Source organism: Micromesistius poutassou, assembly GCF_964030765.1.
Source record: "Micromesistius poutassou genome assembly, chromosome: 13".
Lineage (NCBI taxonomy): Eukaryota > Metazoa > Chordata > Actinopteri > Gadiformes > Gadidae > Micromesistius > Micromesistius poutassou.
In genome coordinates this window covers 11,963,924-11,978,975 of record NC_140283.1, presented here as the reverse complement: position 1 = coordinate 11,978,975, position 15,052 = coordinate 11,963,924, and the positions used below count along the sequence as shown (strand labels likewise).

At 42.2% G+C, this 15,052-nt stretch overlaps 2 protein-coding genes across 3 annotated transcripts; both read left to right on the top strand.

The window, feature by feature from the left end:
• LOC311356926 (kelch repeat and BTB domain-containing protein 11) lies at nucleotides 1-3,370 on the top strand (the record flags this gene model as incomplete). Its single annotated transcript, XM_084476784.1, has 8 exons — nucleotides 1-21; nucleotides 212-400; nucleotides 667-851; nucleotides 1,450-1,807; nucleotides 2,013-2,197; nucleotides 2,404-2,558; nucleotides 2,854-3,011; nucleotides 3,188-3,370. Exons 2-8 carry the CDS (start codon nucleotides 272-274, stop codon nucleotides 3,368-3,370), a joined length of 1,353 nt encoding a protein of 450 aa, XP_084332910.1. The 5' UTR covers nucleotides 1-21; nucleotides 212-271.
• Nucleotides 3,371-4,789: 1,419 nt separating this feature from the next.
• Nucleotides 4,790-14,954, top strand: cpt1b (carnitine palmitoyltransferase 1B (muscle)). 2 transcript variants are annotated; one of them, XM_084477785.1, is made up of 19 exons: nucleotides 4,790-4,936; nucleotides 5,809-5,961; nucleotides 6,176-6,312; nucleotides 6,611-6,782; nucleotides 7,090-7,191; nucleotides 7,629-7,766; nucleotides 8,426-8,503; nucleotides 8,910-9,017; nucleotides 9,447-9,531; nucleotides 9,903-10,098; nucleotides 10,369-10,554; nucleotides 10,955-11,060; nucleotides 11,151-11,267; nucleotides 11,381-11,545; nucleotides 11,691-11,825; nucleotides 13,708-13,860; nucleotides 13,968-14,081; nucleotides 14,325-14,417; nucleotides 14,514-14,954. In XM_084477785.1, exons 2-19 carry the CDS (start codon nucleotides 5,821-5,823, stop codon nucleotides 14,643-14,645), a joined length of 2,358 nt encoding a protein of 785 aa, XP_084333911.1. In that variant the 5' UTR covers nucleotides 4,790-4,936; nucleotides 5,809-5,820; the 3' UTR covers nucleotides 14,646-14,954. The 2 variants fall into 2 exon arrangements, with proteins under 2 accessions (XP_084333911.1, XP_084333912.1); XM_084477786.1 differs by having other exon boundaries at nucleotides 4,790-4,941; nucleotides 5,806-5,961.
• Nucleotides 14,955-15,052: the final 98 nt, after the last annotated feature.

Genomic DNA, 15,052 nt, shown 5'->3' with positions numbered 1-15,052 from the left:
ACGGACACACATGCCTTCCATGTAAGTATAATGCTCTGTACTATTCACATTGTGACAACATCTTTCTCTTGGAAAGCTTATACACATTAAAATGTGCCCTTTTTTGCATACAGGGTTTATATATATACATTTATATATATATATATTCATTTCAATATAGATTAATATCATCAAACTGTTTTTATATACACTTTGGATTCTGTTTTCTCAGGTGGATCTGAAAAGGCTTTCAGAGTGCAGTGAGTATTTCCGGGGACTGTCCCAGTCCAGAATGAGAGAGTTGTCTGAGGGTCTGATCTGCCTGGGTCATGTGCCTTCCTCCATCTTCCACAACCTCCTGGAGTTCTCCTTCCATCAGCAATTCAGGGTGTCTGAGGAGGAGCTGGCGGATAACATCCAGGTAGTGACGGCCACCAGTTTAACTCCCTCAAGACCTCAGATGGGAGGGGGGAGGGACAGGAAAACGCCATCTGACACCAGTGTGCTGCACACACCTGGGTGATGCATAGAATCCAGTAGAGGCCTAAGGGGGGAGGGGGATCTTAAAATGAGGCCTGTTAAGCCCTTAGGCACTGTAACTGCTTTTAAGGGCTATTCAAATACGATGACTTAAAACACCACTAAACAAACACTGACTACCAGAGCACTGTCTTTCTTACGTCGCAGGTAGCCAGCTACCTTCTGGCTGAGCCCTTCCTCTCAGAGTGTTTGTCGGTCCTTGCCGATGTGCTCACACCAGAGAACTGTCTGTCCTACCTTGGACTGGCCAAGGCCATCTACTGTGCCAAGTTAAGGATGACGGTATTCACCTACCTGAGCAGAAACCTTCTGGAGCAGTCACACCTGACCAGGTATGACTGACTGCTGCTCTATAAGGTTAAGATATGAGAGCATGATCATGTGTTAAACGCATCCTAAATCACTTTGGATAAAAGTGCTTTGTTGATGACTGCTACAATAGATGTGTTCGTTCAGTACAAAAATTATCAATTGTCAATTATCACTTTTAAACCCAATTTGCAGATGTAGTTATGTATTATGACTTACAACTTTGAGGGAAGTGCTTTCAAAAAAGCAACCTACATTTTTATGAGTTTGAAACAGTGAAGTTTCAACTGCAGGCAAGCCTCTGCTAAACGGTGAATGTGCTTTTTACAAGAAACAGTAAAAGCCTGATAAATAGGTAAGATAAGACCGACATTTAAAGAAAGAGAGTCATAAACATCTTAAGTGTTGTAAATGTGGGTCATATACCCCAGTAGAGTGACATAACATACAACGATCTATATGATATTAACATGTTTAAACCCTAATGATAAATACCATAGTAATAAGTGGCTGCAGTGGCTCAGGAGGTAGAGCAGGTTGCCTGGCAAGCGCAAGGTTGCTGGTTCAATCCCTGAATCGGAGGCAATAATAAAGCATGATTTTGTCATGTTTGTGCCACAGGGGTTTCAGCTCTGAGGAGATGGAGGAGCTGATTGGTCTGAGAACCCAAGGGAACCGGAGGCTCTGTGTTCTCAGGAAAGAGAACATCAAGTCCTGGGCCGACCCAGAGACGGAACCTGCCCGCCATCTCTTCAGACAGCACGGGTCGGAGGACGGGGGAGACTCAGCGTGGCACCCGATTTCTGAGCTTCCTTTCAGGGCAGACAAATGGTGCTACACTGCAGTGGTGCTGTTCAACTACCTGTACATCCTGGGCGGATACAGGCAGCCAATCAGGAGAGGCTGGGAGTTCAAAATGGCCTCTTTTCGATATAATCCTTGTACACACACATGGGTCACCACAGCTCCTCTGATCAAGGTGAGACAGGGTGGGTCTATTTGATTTTAAATAACAGATCCTTACAGAGAGACAGTACATTAGGGTTAGGATCTTTTTTTTTTTGATTGTTCCCTCCACCTCACCTGTAAGTGGTGTTGGATATAAGTATAGTACAAAGGCAGTGTTAACCTGCTTAACGCCATTCGGTAGAGTCAATGATAGATGCTGTCTGCTACGTCCCCAGCACAGGAGGCATTTCAGCGCGGTGGCCTGTGAGGGAGGTATATATGCCGTGGGAGGCTGGTATCTGGATTCCCTGGTGAGTCCGGACTCAAACACAGCCCTGTACACCGCTGTGGAGCGCTACGACCCCTGGGACGACACCTGGAGGTTTGCGTCTCGTCTTCCATTAGATGTTAGACTAATTCTGTGTTTCGTGGACGTTTTGGGTTTGTGATGTTTATGCTTCAAAGATTGACTTGACGTTCAGTTAAGGTACATGTGTGAGTGTGTGTGTGTGTGTGTGTGTGTGTGTGTGTGTGTGTGTGTGTGTGTGTGTGTGTGTGTGTGTGTGTGTGTTTGCACGTGCATGTGGGAACACCGGTAACTGAATATTTTCTCTCTCTCTCCTATAGGTTTGTGTCTTCACTTCCTCTAAACGATTTCCAGTTCACCGTGTCTATGTCCCATGACGTTCCCCTGGCAACCAGCTTAGGTCATTGTGTCTATGTGCTGGGGAACATCCAGAGGACCGGAGAGAAACTACTTCTGCAGTACAACACGACAAAAGGTTGGGGCGAACAGCACTGGTGGTTTATTGGTTTCGGCACACAGGTTTCTGGCTTCCTCGACTAACCCAATAATGTCTCTCTTTCTCTCTCCCTCACTCACTGATTCGCTAACAATCTCTCTTACTCACACACACACACACACACACACAATCTCACTCTCTTAATCACTTTCTTATGCTCTCACACACAAACGCACACACACACACACACACCCACACATACACCCACACCCACACAAACACACACACACACACACACACACACACACACACACACTCTGCCCCTCTGCTCTAGACTGTTGGTCGGAGCTTCTACCTACCCTGACCAGAGCTGACGCAGACCTGCCCACCCTCTACTTCCTGGGTGCGACGGACACCCTGATTGTGATTGGAGGGAACACCGCTGAGAATGTGGTGACATCATTCTGTCCACGGACAAGCCAGTGGGGAGAGGTGTAGCATCAGAAACCTATTAGGGGAAAACATCTGATCCTTCATATTGATTAGCTCAGCAATTCACAATTGTGTGTTTATATTGTTTGCTCCTTTTCAAGGCCATTGTGTTTTATAATGTAGCCCAAATATTCAGCCACTACTAAAGTGTGTTGTATTGGTCTCTTTGTGTACAGATCCATGCGGCCACCAAGGTGGCCTTTGCCGGACAGGGGACTGTTTTAGAGGAGCATGTGCTGATGCCAGCTACGGACCACAGAGGTGTAGTGCAGATGGACCTGCTGGACCTTTCCCTGAGTCTGCTGCCTCCTCTTCCTATCCCTGCTCACTATGATGCTGTCTTTCACTTGTACTTTTGATTACTTTTGAGTTGACTTTGTCCTCTTAACCGCTTCATCCCTGAGAGGCCCCCCACTCCTAAAAGCAAGGACGTCGTAAGTTATTTAAACGTGTAAGAAAGCACTTAAATGGGACACCCCCTAGAACTATCATTTTCTCAACTTTAGGTCTACCATAACCATTATTACCTAAATTAAACCCAATTCCAGCACCAAGAAAAATAATAAAGATGTGAAAAAAGTTGCATTCTTTATGTTTAGTATTGATGTAGTTATGTATTTAATAACTGTGCAGATGTACAAGCCTAGCAATAGCAATCTTTTTGATTCCAATAGTCACTTAGTGACCAAAACTTGCTGAAAAGTAACATGAAAAAAACTCACTTTTTCTAGTTACGACCACAAATTATTTCTTACATATGGTGTTTAGCTCATCAAAGTTTTGTGTAATTGCATTCAATTGCCATAAACTGATAATCCATTGTCTGGGCACCATTCTGAAACCTCACAAAGTGTTTACGATCAATGAGTCCAGTCTGTCTTATTTACTTACTTATCTGAGTGGCAGCCATAATAAGAGGTTGATTTTCTAAATAATAAAGAGATTCAATGCTTCCTTCTTTATTTCCTTTAGCATTCTGTAGTTCATCATCAGAATATCTCTTAGCACTGCTGTTGTCTATTCCTAAATCCTTCACATCTTTCCTTAACCTCCTGACGTTTTCCATCAAAGGAAAAGAGGTTATGAAAGGACAAAGGATGTTATTATTTATTATAACTACCACCGTTTTATTGCTAACTAGTGGCTTTATGGTGCACCTGCAATGGTTTGGCTGAGTGTCATTCCATTATATTTACTCTGACCTTTCAATAGAGGGGTCATATGTAAAAATTGAACTATGGGTTGTTTAGATATCTACCTGTTTGTGTGTAATCTAGTTTTGTATTATTTTCGCATTGGATGTATTGTTTTTATTTTAAATTTGTTTGTCATTGGGGGTATTATGTATTAAACAATAGCTACATTTAAACAATTGAAATACCGTTTCCTTTATTTAGTAAATTCAGAAATATATACTGTCTATTCAAAATAATTAGTGCGGGCTCTAATAATTTGTATTGTATTTTTGTGAGTGTAACTATATTTTTCTGTCATTATGCACTTTCTCTTGACAAAAGGACATATTCAGCCTGCCAGTTGTGTTCGGCTCTTTAAAACATTTTCAATGACGCTTGCATTGACAGTGAACGTCACGGACACAAGTTCTATTTTAACCTCGTGGTGTACGATTACAAACAGAAGTGTGCCATGTGTGTGTGTGTGTGTGTGTGTGTGTGTGTGTGTGTGTGTGTGTGTGTGTGTGTGTGTGTGTGTGTGTGTGTGTGTGTGTGTGTGTGTGTGTATTAATGCTGGTTCACAGGGGAGGGAGCAGAAACAGCTTTAGCCACAGTACCTGCTGAAAGCCACTTCAAGGGCACTATAGAGACGCAGGGAACACACCAAGGCCAGAGGAATTTCGCCAATTTGGTGACTGTTACAACAATCCGACTCTTCTCTGAAGTCACACGTTATCCGGCTTGAGAAGGGTACAGTAGGTCTACCATTTTCTCATCATTGGTTTTCAATAGTATTCGTTTTTTTGTGAAAACGCGGGTTGTATTGGATGTAATGTTGTGTATAGACTAACCCATCATGATTGTGGGGATCCGTTCTCGGTTATTTATTTTTTTATGAGTAATTTTCTGTAGGCCTATTTGTCCTCATGGGAAGTTACATGTCCAAATAAGGGATTTTCCCTTGTCCCGTTTTCAAAAGAATATTCAAATGATTGATTAAATAATACTACGTTTGAAGCAGGCTTACGGACGTAAAGTCACGGGCACACATTTGATGCCATTGCACCTTATATGGTTGACTTTTGCAGGCCTGTTGCAAAAGTGACATGCAACTCTCATGTGTCATGCTCTCGCTGTGTTTATATTGTCTTCCGTCCGCGCGTGCACGTGTATATTGCGTCGGCGCGCCGCTGTCTGCCGCCCGACCTTTGTCCCACAGTCCAGTCATATGACATGGAAAATGAAATCCAGCCTCGACTTCGCGTAGTCTATTACGTCGGTCGGTGGGAGACTCATTTATGATCTCCAAATGCTGATGCTAAACGTGCGATTGTTTTGGATCACAGTAGGCCTATGAATTGATCAAAACGTTTTAGCTTAGTAGGCCTATGTAGGCTGTTATAAATGCTTAGGCCTGTTCAATCTTAAAAATGTTAAACATTTGTTTGACCCATACCCTACTGTCCATCAGCTGTTTCTGAGCTGCAGCCCCTTGTTTTTTATTTCTGTCCATTCACCAACAGTGTTGGTGAATGGACAGAAAAATCACTTTTGGACATAAAATCACTTTTGATTGAATATAGTTATCGGCAAACACCCATTCTTACACTTTGTACCAGCAGGCCTTTGCAGCGATGGCCGAAGCCCACCAGGCCGTGGGCTTTGAGTTCACTGTACGACCGGACGGGGTGGACATCAAGTTGAGCCAAGAAGTGATTAAAAACATCTATCTATCAGGGGTCACGGCTTGGAGAAAGCGAGCCATACAATTTAAGGTATACCAGTGTCAGTGCTTTTCTTTGTCTTTATTGTGCATAATATAATTCATGAATTAGGCTTATCATTGCTTAAACACCAAAATACTCTCAAAAAAATACTCTCACAAAATACTCTCTCTCTCTCTCTCTCTCTCTCTCTCCCTCTCTCTCTCCTCTCTCTCTCTCTCTCTCTCTCTCTCTCTCTCTCTCTATCTCTCTCTCTCTCTCTCAGAATGGTGTGTTGGCTGGAGTCTACCCAGCCAGTCCATCCAGTTGGCTCATAGTTGTTATTGCCATGATAAGCACTCTGTACACCCGCGTAGATCTCTCTCTGGGAATGATTGACCTAATCAAGGAAAACCTGCCGAGGTTGGAAACACCTCACTATCATTTGTAACATCATGCTTTGTTTGTTGATGTTGTCTGTACATACTCACGTTTCCACTACAGCCACATGGATTCAGAGTAGTGTATCATACTTTATTGGAATTTCGAAACAATGATCACAAAAATTGACATAAGAAGAACAATAACTACAATACAAAAACAGTAAGGCAATTGAAATAACACATAATAGCACAATAATATCACATTTCGTTTGCAGCGTAGTTCGCTTCTTGTTGTGTTCATAGCCTGAGTAGTAACCTGGCCTGTGTTGCTCTGCAAGGGGCTACATGGCTGCGCAGACCAGGAAGGTGCTGAGTGCCATCCTGTTTGCCACGGGCCTCTGGTTGTTCCTCATCTACCTGCTGAGATACTCCCTGAAGGCCCTGCTCTCTTACCACGCGTGGATCTTCGAATCTCACGGAAAGATGAGCTCCTCCACTAAACTGTGGCTGGTGGGTGCTAGCATAGCTCAACGTACCTCTCTATCTATCTGTTTCGACTGCCTATGGTGTCCCGGTTGCAACATAATATTGTATACATTACACACTTGCATGCCTCTTATCTAAGAAACACACAAAACAAAAATGAACAAATGATTCCCCCACACCAACAAACAAAATGGAAACCAAGAAAAAGGTATTCACTGAAATTGTTACCAAAGACCAATTGCAGTAAAAAAGAAAATGAAGGCCTGAGGGTGACAACACTATTTATCTGTATATTCAGAGGTGTGTTTGTGTGTTTATGTGCATACTGCAGAGCTTGATCAAGATGTTCTCTGGGCGGAGACCGCTCCTCTACAGCTTCCAGGCATCGCTGCCCAGGCTTCCGGTTCCCAGCGTGGACGACACCATCGACAGGGTGAGCCTCGGAGAGGACAACCGGGAGATTAACTAGTGGCTGCTGATAAAAATAACATTTTCATAAAGGTGTCATTGTAGGACAAACACAGGTCATAACACTAATTATAGGTCCATTACTTCTATGGACCAGGAGACGGGTAGGACATTCATCTCCACTAGTTCAGTCTGCTACCTTTGCCCTGGTACATAAAAAGAGCATACCCATAATTAGAGTAATGTGTGACCCCTCTGTTAAAATGGTCTATTATTGGTATGATTGTATAATAATTATACTCGTCGTAATTATATTCCTGATGGTCACAATGCACTGACTTTCTCTGACCTTCAATGACAACGTAGTAGTCAAAGGATTCACAGTAATGAATGATAGCGGTGGATGGCTAGACCTACTCCTCTATCGACCCCCTTCATGAGACACCTTTTACCCCGCTGCAGTACCTGGAGTCGGTGCATGCCTTGCTGGACGACAAGCGATACAAGCAGATGGAGACGTTGGCCAATGACTTCCGAAACACCAGCGCTCCTCAGCTCCAGCGATACCTCCTACTCAAGTCCTGGTGGGCGACCAACTACGTGAGTACTACTACTGCGTTGTCTTGGAAACTACACGACACCGTGCCTTAAGCTGTGTGCTCGCTAACACTTAAACTCAAACAAGAAAAGAGATCAGGAAACGTGGTGGAGAATACAGGATGATTTAATGTGTGCATACATTAAGTCTCTTCTCTAACCGAATGAGCCATGGACGCAGCTTTACAGAGTTTCTTATACTGTTGAATGTCCAATAGGAGAGCTTTGTTAAAGTAGGGAATGTTCACATCTGGAGCTTTTCAATTTACATTTAGGGCATTTAGCAGACGCTTTTATCCAAGGCGACTTACTTACTAACAAGTACATTTGTCAGGGGAAAGTGAAACAAACAAACAATACATCGCTGTCAGTACAGTAAGGATGTTCATAGATTCCCTGTATACAACAAAGCTAGCTAGGAAAAGATGCTACACAACTAATTACTATAACTAAGTACGACATACAATAAGTGTAAAGGTAAGGTGTTTTTTATCCTGAAAAAAGCTCCCCTGTTTACTTTGATTTGTTTTACAGACCAGTCTTGGCCTCTCCAATATGGTGGCGACATTTACCTAAGATCAAAGGGCCAATGCAGCGACTATGTTTATATGTCTGAGTGGAATGAGTGGCATTGTGGGCACTAATGGATGGACTGCCTGCAGGTCAGTGATTGGTGGGAGGAGTATATCTACTTGAGAGGCCGGAGTCCCATCATGGTCAACAGCAACTTCTACATCATGGTGAGCTGCATGGGTTTATAATATCCACTGGAATATATATAGAACACCATCTAAATAAAACAAACATGTTGTATTAAGTAACTCTTTTGTACAACTACATTTCACTTAGCTTGTTTATTGGATTTTCTTAATATACAACACTATACATGTATAACTGTACCCCAATGCAGAGGTAAACAGAAATAAATAAAAAATAAAAATAAAACATAATTATTAGGACATCACCAAAAAGAAAGAAAAGAAAAGCAAAAACATGAATACAAACCACTTTCAAACCGGCCTCTTCCGACGTCACAAGTGGGCATGTCCAACTAGTTGTGTGCTGGAACGACCGTTTTACCAGCCTGCCTGTTGGTATATGTCCGCTTAATGTCCCAGTATATGCATGATGTGCGTGTGTTGGCAGGACCTCCTGTACATCACCCCGACCCAGAGGCAGGCGGCGCGGGCCGGGAACGTGGTGCACGCCATGCTGCAGTACCGACGCAAGCTGGAGCGTGGCGAACACGCACCGGTACGGCGGAGCTTCACCCCTCATTACCTCACTCGATACTACGGGCTGTATTCATTTTAGCATGCTGTTATTAAAGGTGCTGTAGGTACGAGCGCTATTATTTGACTTGTTAGAAATGCCTCAGCCATCTGTTCAGTTATTACTGAGTGAAATGTCCGAGTCCGACCCCTCTGGGCTCATTACTGACCTGATTGGGAAGTCCATCTCGCCTGTCAATCAAAGGTGTGTGAATGCATCCCTTCTGAAGGATAGAGAGACAAAGGGGGGAAGCAGAGTGGAATTGTGCGTTTTTGGGGGGGATTTATTTTTAAAATCAAAAGCCCCTTTGCAACTCTCAAATCCTCCCTCAAATACAACCAGCTATTCACTTCAGCATGAACATGTATTGCTCTCAGCTTTCTTTCACACTCTCATTCTATTTGTTATAAGTTAAGGGCTTTGGGGATCGTCCCAATGTGTTCCAGCCAAATGGAGAGGATGTTCAACACGACACGCATCCCGGGCATAGAGACAGGTACTAATTGCCACTTGCTATAATTTGCTTTACAATGCTGTGCAATGCTATGATATGCTATTTACTGAGCTTAATATTTTTAATCTTTTAATCAATTATTTTTCTTTCCTTCGCAATGGTGGATGGGGAATGATCCATGGGCTTCAATGTTACAAACTTTTTTATTTGACAGGAGCCACCTTTCTGACACTTTTTTGTGTCAAGGGTAATGCATAAGACAACAAAACTGAGATCTTAGATATTGCCACCTTGATATATTTCTATTTATTTTATTCATTTATTTACAGTCTATATAATAAGAAAAATGACTTTCATTTTGTTGTGCGAATGGATGAAAAAAGAATTGAGTGTTGAATCTTTTTTCCCACCAGATATTGTGCAGCACCTGACCGACCGCAAACACCTGGTCGTTTACCACAAGGGGCGCTTCTTCCAGGTGTGGCTGTACACGGGTGGGCGCCACCTCCTCCCCAGTGAGCTGGAGATGCAGTTCCAGAGGATCCTCAACGACACCACTGAACCTCAGCCTGGAGAACTCAAGCTAGCAGCCCTGACTGCCGGAAACAGGTATGCATTGTGATGTACCCTAACCCTAACCTTTTTGATCTAATTATGACTATTGGTCCAATGTGTTTTTAGTATTATTTGTCTTTTTAGTTATCCACTGGTCAGTGTATGATGTGTGTAAATGTGCTTTATAAATTAAATTGACTTACATACTTAACTTTATTACAGAAACACACACACACACACACACACACACACAGATCAGATAGTTCAGATATTTGTTCCCAAAACGGTCCCCTTTATCATTATCATTGTTGTGTTTTCCCTAAGGGTGCCATGGGCCCGGGCACGTCTGAGGCACTTCAGCCAGGGTGTGAACAAGGCCTCCCTGCAGGCCGTAGAATCGTCTGCCTTCTTTCTGACCCTCGACGATGAGGCGCAGGGATACGACCCTGCAGAGACCGGCTCATTGGACAGCTATGCCAAATCTCTACTGCACGGAAAGTGCTATGACAGGTGGGCAGATACCGTGCGCACTACGACGCTCACCTACCTCGTATCCATGCGCAGTGCGGTTGACATGTGACCACATTTCTTATGAGCCACTTTTATAGCTATGCATATTTTTATGTATTTGCAAAATGGTTCATACTCTATGAATATTTTTATATATTATTATTATTATTATTATTATTTTATTATATATGATATATAGGTAGTCTTTGTCATTTTATTATTTGAATAATTAATAAAATAATATATTTTTTGTATTTTTTATTAGTTTGCCTTTCTTGTACTATCTTGAGCTAAGGAATTGTAACAAATGCAACAATTTTCCCTTCGGATCAACAAAGAAATCTAAATCTGAACTTTACCCATTATGAATCACCACCACACTTGTATTCTTTATTCTCAGGTGGTTCGACAAGTCATTTAACTTGATATCTTACACAAATGGCAAAATGGGAATCAACACTGAACATTCCTGGGCAGATGCACCAATAATAGGACATATGTGGGAGGTATTTAAAAAGCTTTCATTATGCATGTTAAATCATCAAATGTGAGTTGTAGAGGTGGTGCTGATTCACCTTCGCCCTGTGTTCCCGCAGTACGTCCTAGCGACAGACTGCTTCCATCTCGGCTACACAGAAGAGGGCCACTGCAAGGGGGACGTCAACAAAGGCATCCCCCAACCCACCAGACTAGAATGGCAGATTCCAAAGGAGGCAAAGCATAACATACGATTCACAAGATTTCCTCACATTCCGGATAGTTGTAATTATTCTGCTACAATTATGTCGACTGCATTCAAATCGGTCAATTTATTGATTTTTCTTAGTGCAGAGAAACCATTGAGAGTTCGTACGTGTTGGCCAAGCAGATAGCGGACGATGTCGACTTCCACGGCTGTTTGTTCAGCGAGTTTGGAAAAGGGCTGATCAAGAAATGCCGGACGAGCCCCGACGCCTTCATCCAGCTGGCTCTGCAGCTCGCCCAGTTCAGGGTGAGGAGCACAGCATGGATGCAAGACCACACACACACACACACACACACACACACACACACACACACACACACACACACACACACACACACACACACACCAACTAACTACTAGTGTCAACATGATCTCATTGTGAACCTTGCAGGACCAGGGGGGGTTCTGTCTGACCTACGAGTCCTCAATGACCCGCATGTTCCGGGAGGGCCGGACGGAGACTGTGCGCTCGTGCACATCAGAGGCTGTAGCCTTTGTTCGAGCCATGGAAGAGGAGGACAAAACGGTAAGCACTGGACAGAACTACATTACCCATACTGCCGCTGTGACCTGGTCCCGGATATCAAGCAACGTACAGAACCACAATAGACAACGCCACTCCTCTGACCTGGTCCCTGACACATAGCAATATACAGCTACAGATCAGCTGCAGACTTGAACATTCAAGTCACATATCAACAGACCAAGGAGCAGAACAAATGTTTATGCAAATGGTAGCTGGACCAAGGCTAATGCAAAACCCACACAGGCCAACCCAGCCCAACCATCAAGCCTGCTTCTCGTGGAACCAATAGAAAAAAAAAGTTTTTGTTTATACTGGCTAAGCATTTTGGGTTTTTAACTGAGACCTGGCTTACCTATGATGGTGTAGCAGCTTTAGTTCAGACATGCCCTCCACATAACAACTTATTACAGTCAGTTAGACATGACAAAGGAGGAGGTGGACTTGTGTCTTATTCTGTATGCCACCAAAGCAACTATCAGTATTTTTATCAGATTGAACTAATCTATCTCATCTATTGCTGTCAGAAGATTTTACAGGATTATAAAAAGTGGTTAATTAGTTGAACATTCATGGAATGTTACCAATACCAAAACTATTGAATTCATAGGCTTATTTGACATGTCACGCCACTTACTCTGCAACATATCTCACCAGATTTGTTTGTGTCATGAGGGTTGCACATTGTCAACCTTTTCAGTATCTAACATCCCTATCTTCAACCATTTCTGTTTGTTTTTTGATGGTAGAAAGTGCACGTTGGCAGAAAGTTGGCAGTGGAGGAAAGTAAATTACAGGTTCATTGTGGCAATAAAAATAGCACAGAAGAAGCATAATACGTATTTTACAACAGAGAAATGTGGATGTCATGTATATAATTGAAAACAATAAGAAATAAAAGATATGAAATACATTGAAAACCTGAAAACCTACATTAAAACTTAATTTACGTCCACAAACATAAAACATACTGCAGCAGAGATATATAATATAACAATAATTCACTGATACAGTTACTCTGTAAATGACTTGTGGCTGAAACAGCTGGACAAACAAACTTAAATAGTCTTCCAGAATGAACATGCAGTACATTAGAGGTTCTGGTGACCAGCGTCTACAGGTCAACCAGCTCTGTTATCAATTCCGGGGACTCTGAATGCAAAGCTCACAGCCACCATGACTTTGTGGTGTCATGTCTAGTCTACCATGACCCTGGGCGGTTCACGTCGACTTTGCCTTACGTAATATGAGCAGTTTTTCAACAGATAAGAGCTTGTATAGTACCTGGGGGCGGAAAGCAGGTAGAAGATAGTTGCAGTGTTGTGGATTAAAGAGAGTTCCGGTGATATGGATTCAAGTTGTTATTAGGGCAGCTATTTCTCTTCCTAATCTATTCATCCAACAATTATTTTCATAATTGAGTCAATAACATATCCCTAACCCTGTAATTGCAAATGCAATCACGAGTGACAAGAGTCCAATGTGCTCGCTTTATCTGACAAGCTGTCAAGAAAAATAAAACTATTCTTTTTGATGATCCATGAATGAATGATCCATGCACTGAATATATCTGAACAGCAACATTAATGTTTCATTAATGTAAATGTTTGTTACTTGAACTTGATTCATTGATTATTCAATTTAATTTTAATTTTAATTATTTGTCGATCGATTGATCAACTAATCATTGCTGCCCTAGTTGTTATTTAAATATAAGGTCTCTGACAAATACGCAAGGAACACCAAAGCAGCAGCAGAATGATTTGTTTCCCATTGATAACAATTCCAAAATAGCGTTCCCCAGCTTTTAAAGTGTCCAGTGGGATCAGGCCTAACACAAAGCCCCATTGGTTGTCTAAATCATATTGTTGATTTTTTTAATCAGAATGTCGCAAGGCTGGAATTGTTCCGGAAGGCGGCGGACAAGCATCAGAACATGTATCGTCTGGCCATGACAGGCGCCGGAATTGATCGCCATCTTTTCTGCCTCTACATAATGTCCAAATACCTTGGCATGGACTCACCATTCCTGAAGCAGGTTGGTTCCTCACAAAAACATTACATTGTGGATATAACATCCCTAATATCACCTTGTAAACTAAAGTGATTATACATCTAACTCTCGTGTCTGTATGTCTTGCCCAGGTTCTGTCAGAGCCGTGGAAGCTGTCCACCAGCCAGACACCGCAGCAGCAACTCAACCTGGTTGACATAAACAAGTTCCCCAGATATGTGGGGGCTGGTGGAGGATTTGGTCCAGTAAGTTCACCACTTTGGTCACTCAACTGAAGTCCACGCATCTATGACCACAATCTGATTGGTCCATACATACCTGCCCTAAAAATTGCACTACTTATTGTAGTGTTGTCTGAAATGTGAGTTTACAAAACATAAGTGCACTTACTTACTGCAATACCTAAACATATCCTTTTCTAATATCATGGGAGGATCGCCATTCAAGCCTATATCAGTGCCGTAATGGGGACTCCTCTCTGCCCCCAGGTGGCCGACGATGGTTACGGCGTGTCCTACATCATTGTTGGGGAGGACTTGATTACATTCCACATCTCAAGCAAGTTTTCGAGTTCAGAAACAGTAAGTATAAGCTCAAATAGAGATTGTATAGTACAGGGACTATCTGCTCTAGGTGCTTTTCCCATTTATCTCAATGGCTTTTTGTCTCACCTTTAGGATTCGTTCCGTTTTGGTCAGAACATCCGGAAGGCCATGCTGGACATCCAAAGTCTTTTTAAACCTATAAACCACAAGATAGAGCTGCCAGTGATGAACGGAGAGTTGCAGAGCCACAAGAAAGATGTTTAATAGCTGCTTCTACTACAGGATCTAGAAATGGAATTTCATATTCATAAGACCCATATATTCACTGCAATTTATGTGATAGTTTGCTTATTGTCCACAAAAGTGAATATATATATATATATACACATGCTACTATTTAAGTTATTTATTTTAAATATGTGATTTTTAGAACTGCATTCTAACAAAGCTATGGTTTAAGTCATTTCCTGTAACATTTGTAAATTAAATGTAGAAATATTGTACATAAGATAAGTTTCAATTAATTGAGACCTATCTATTTAATTGTATTGTAAATATGTTTTACATAATTGGCTGTAGGGGAATAAATTCCATTGGGAACTGCTGTCACTGAAGTGCACTGCTTTTAATAAGGGAAGCGCAAAATGTCAACTTTCTTTCTCTCAAGTTGA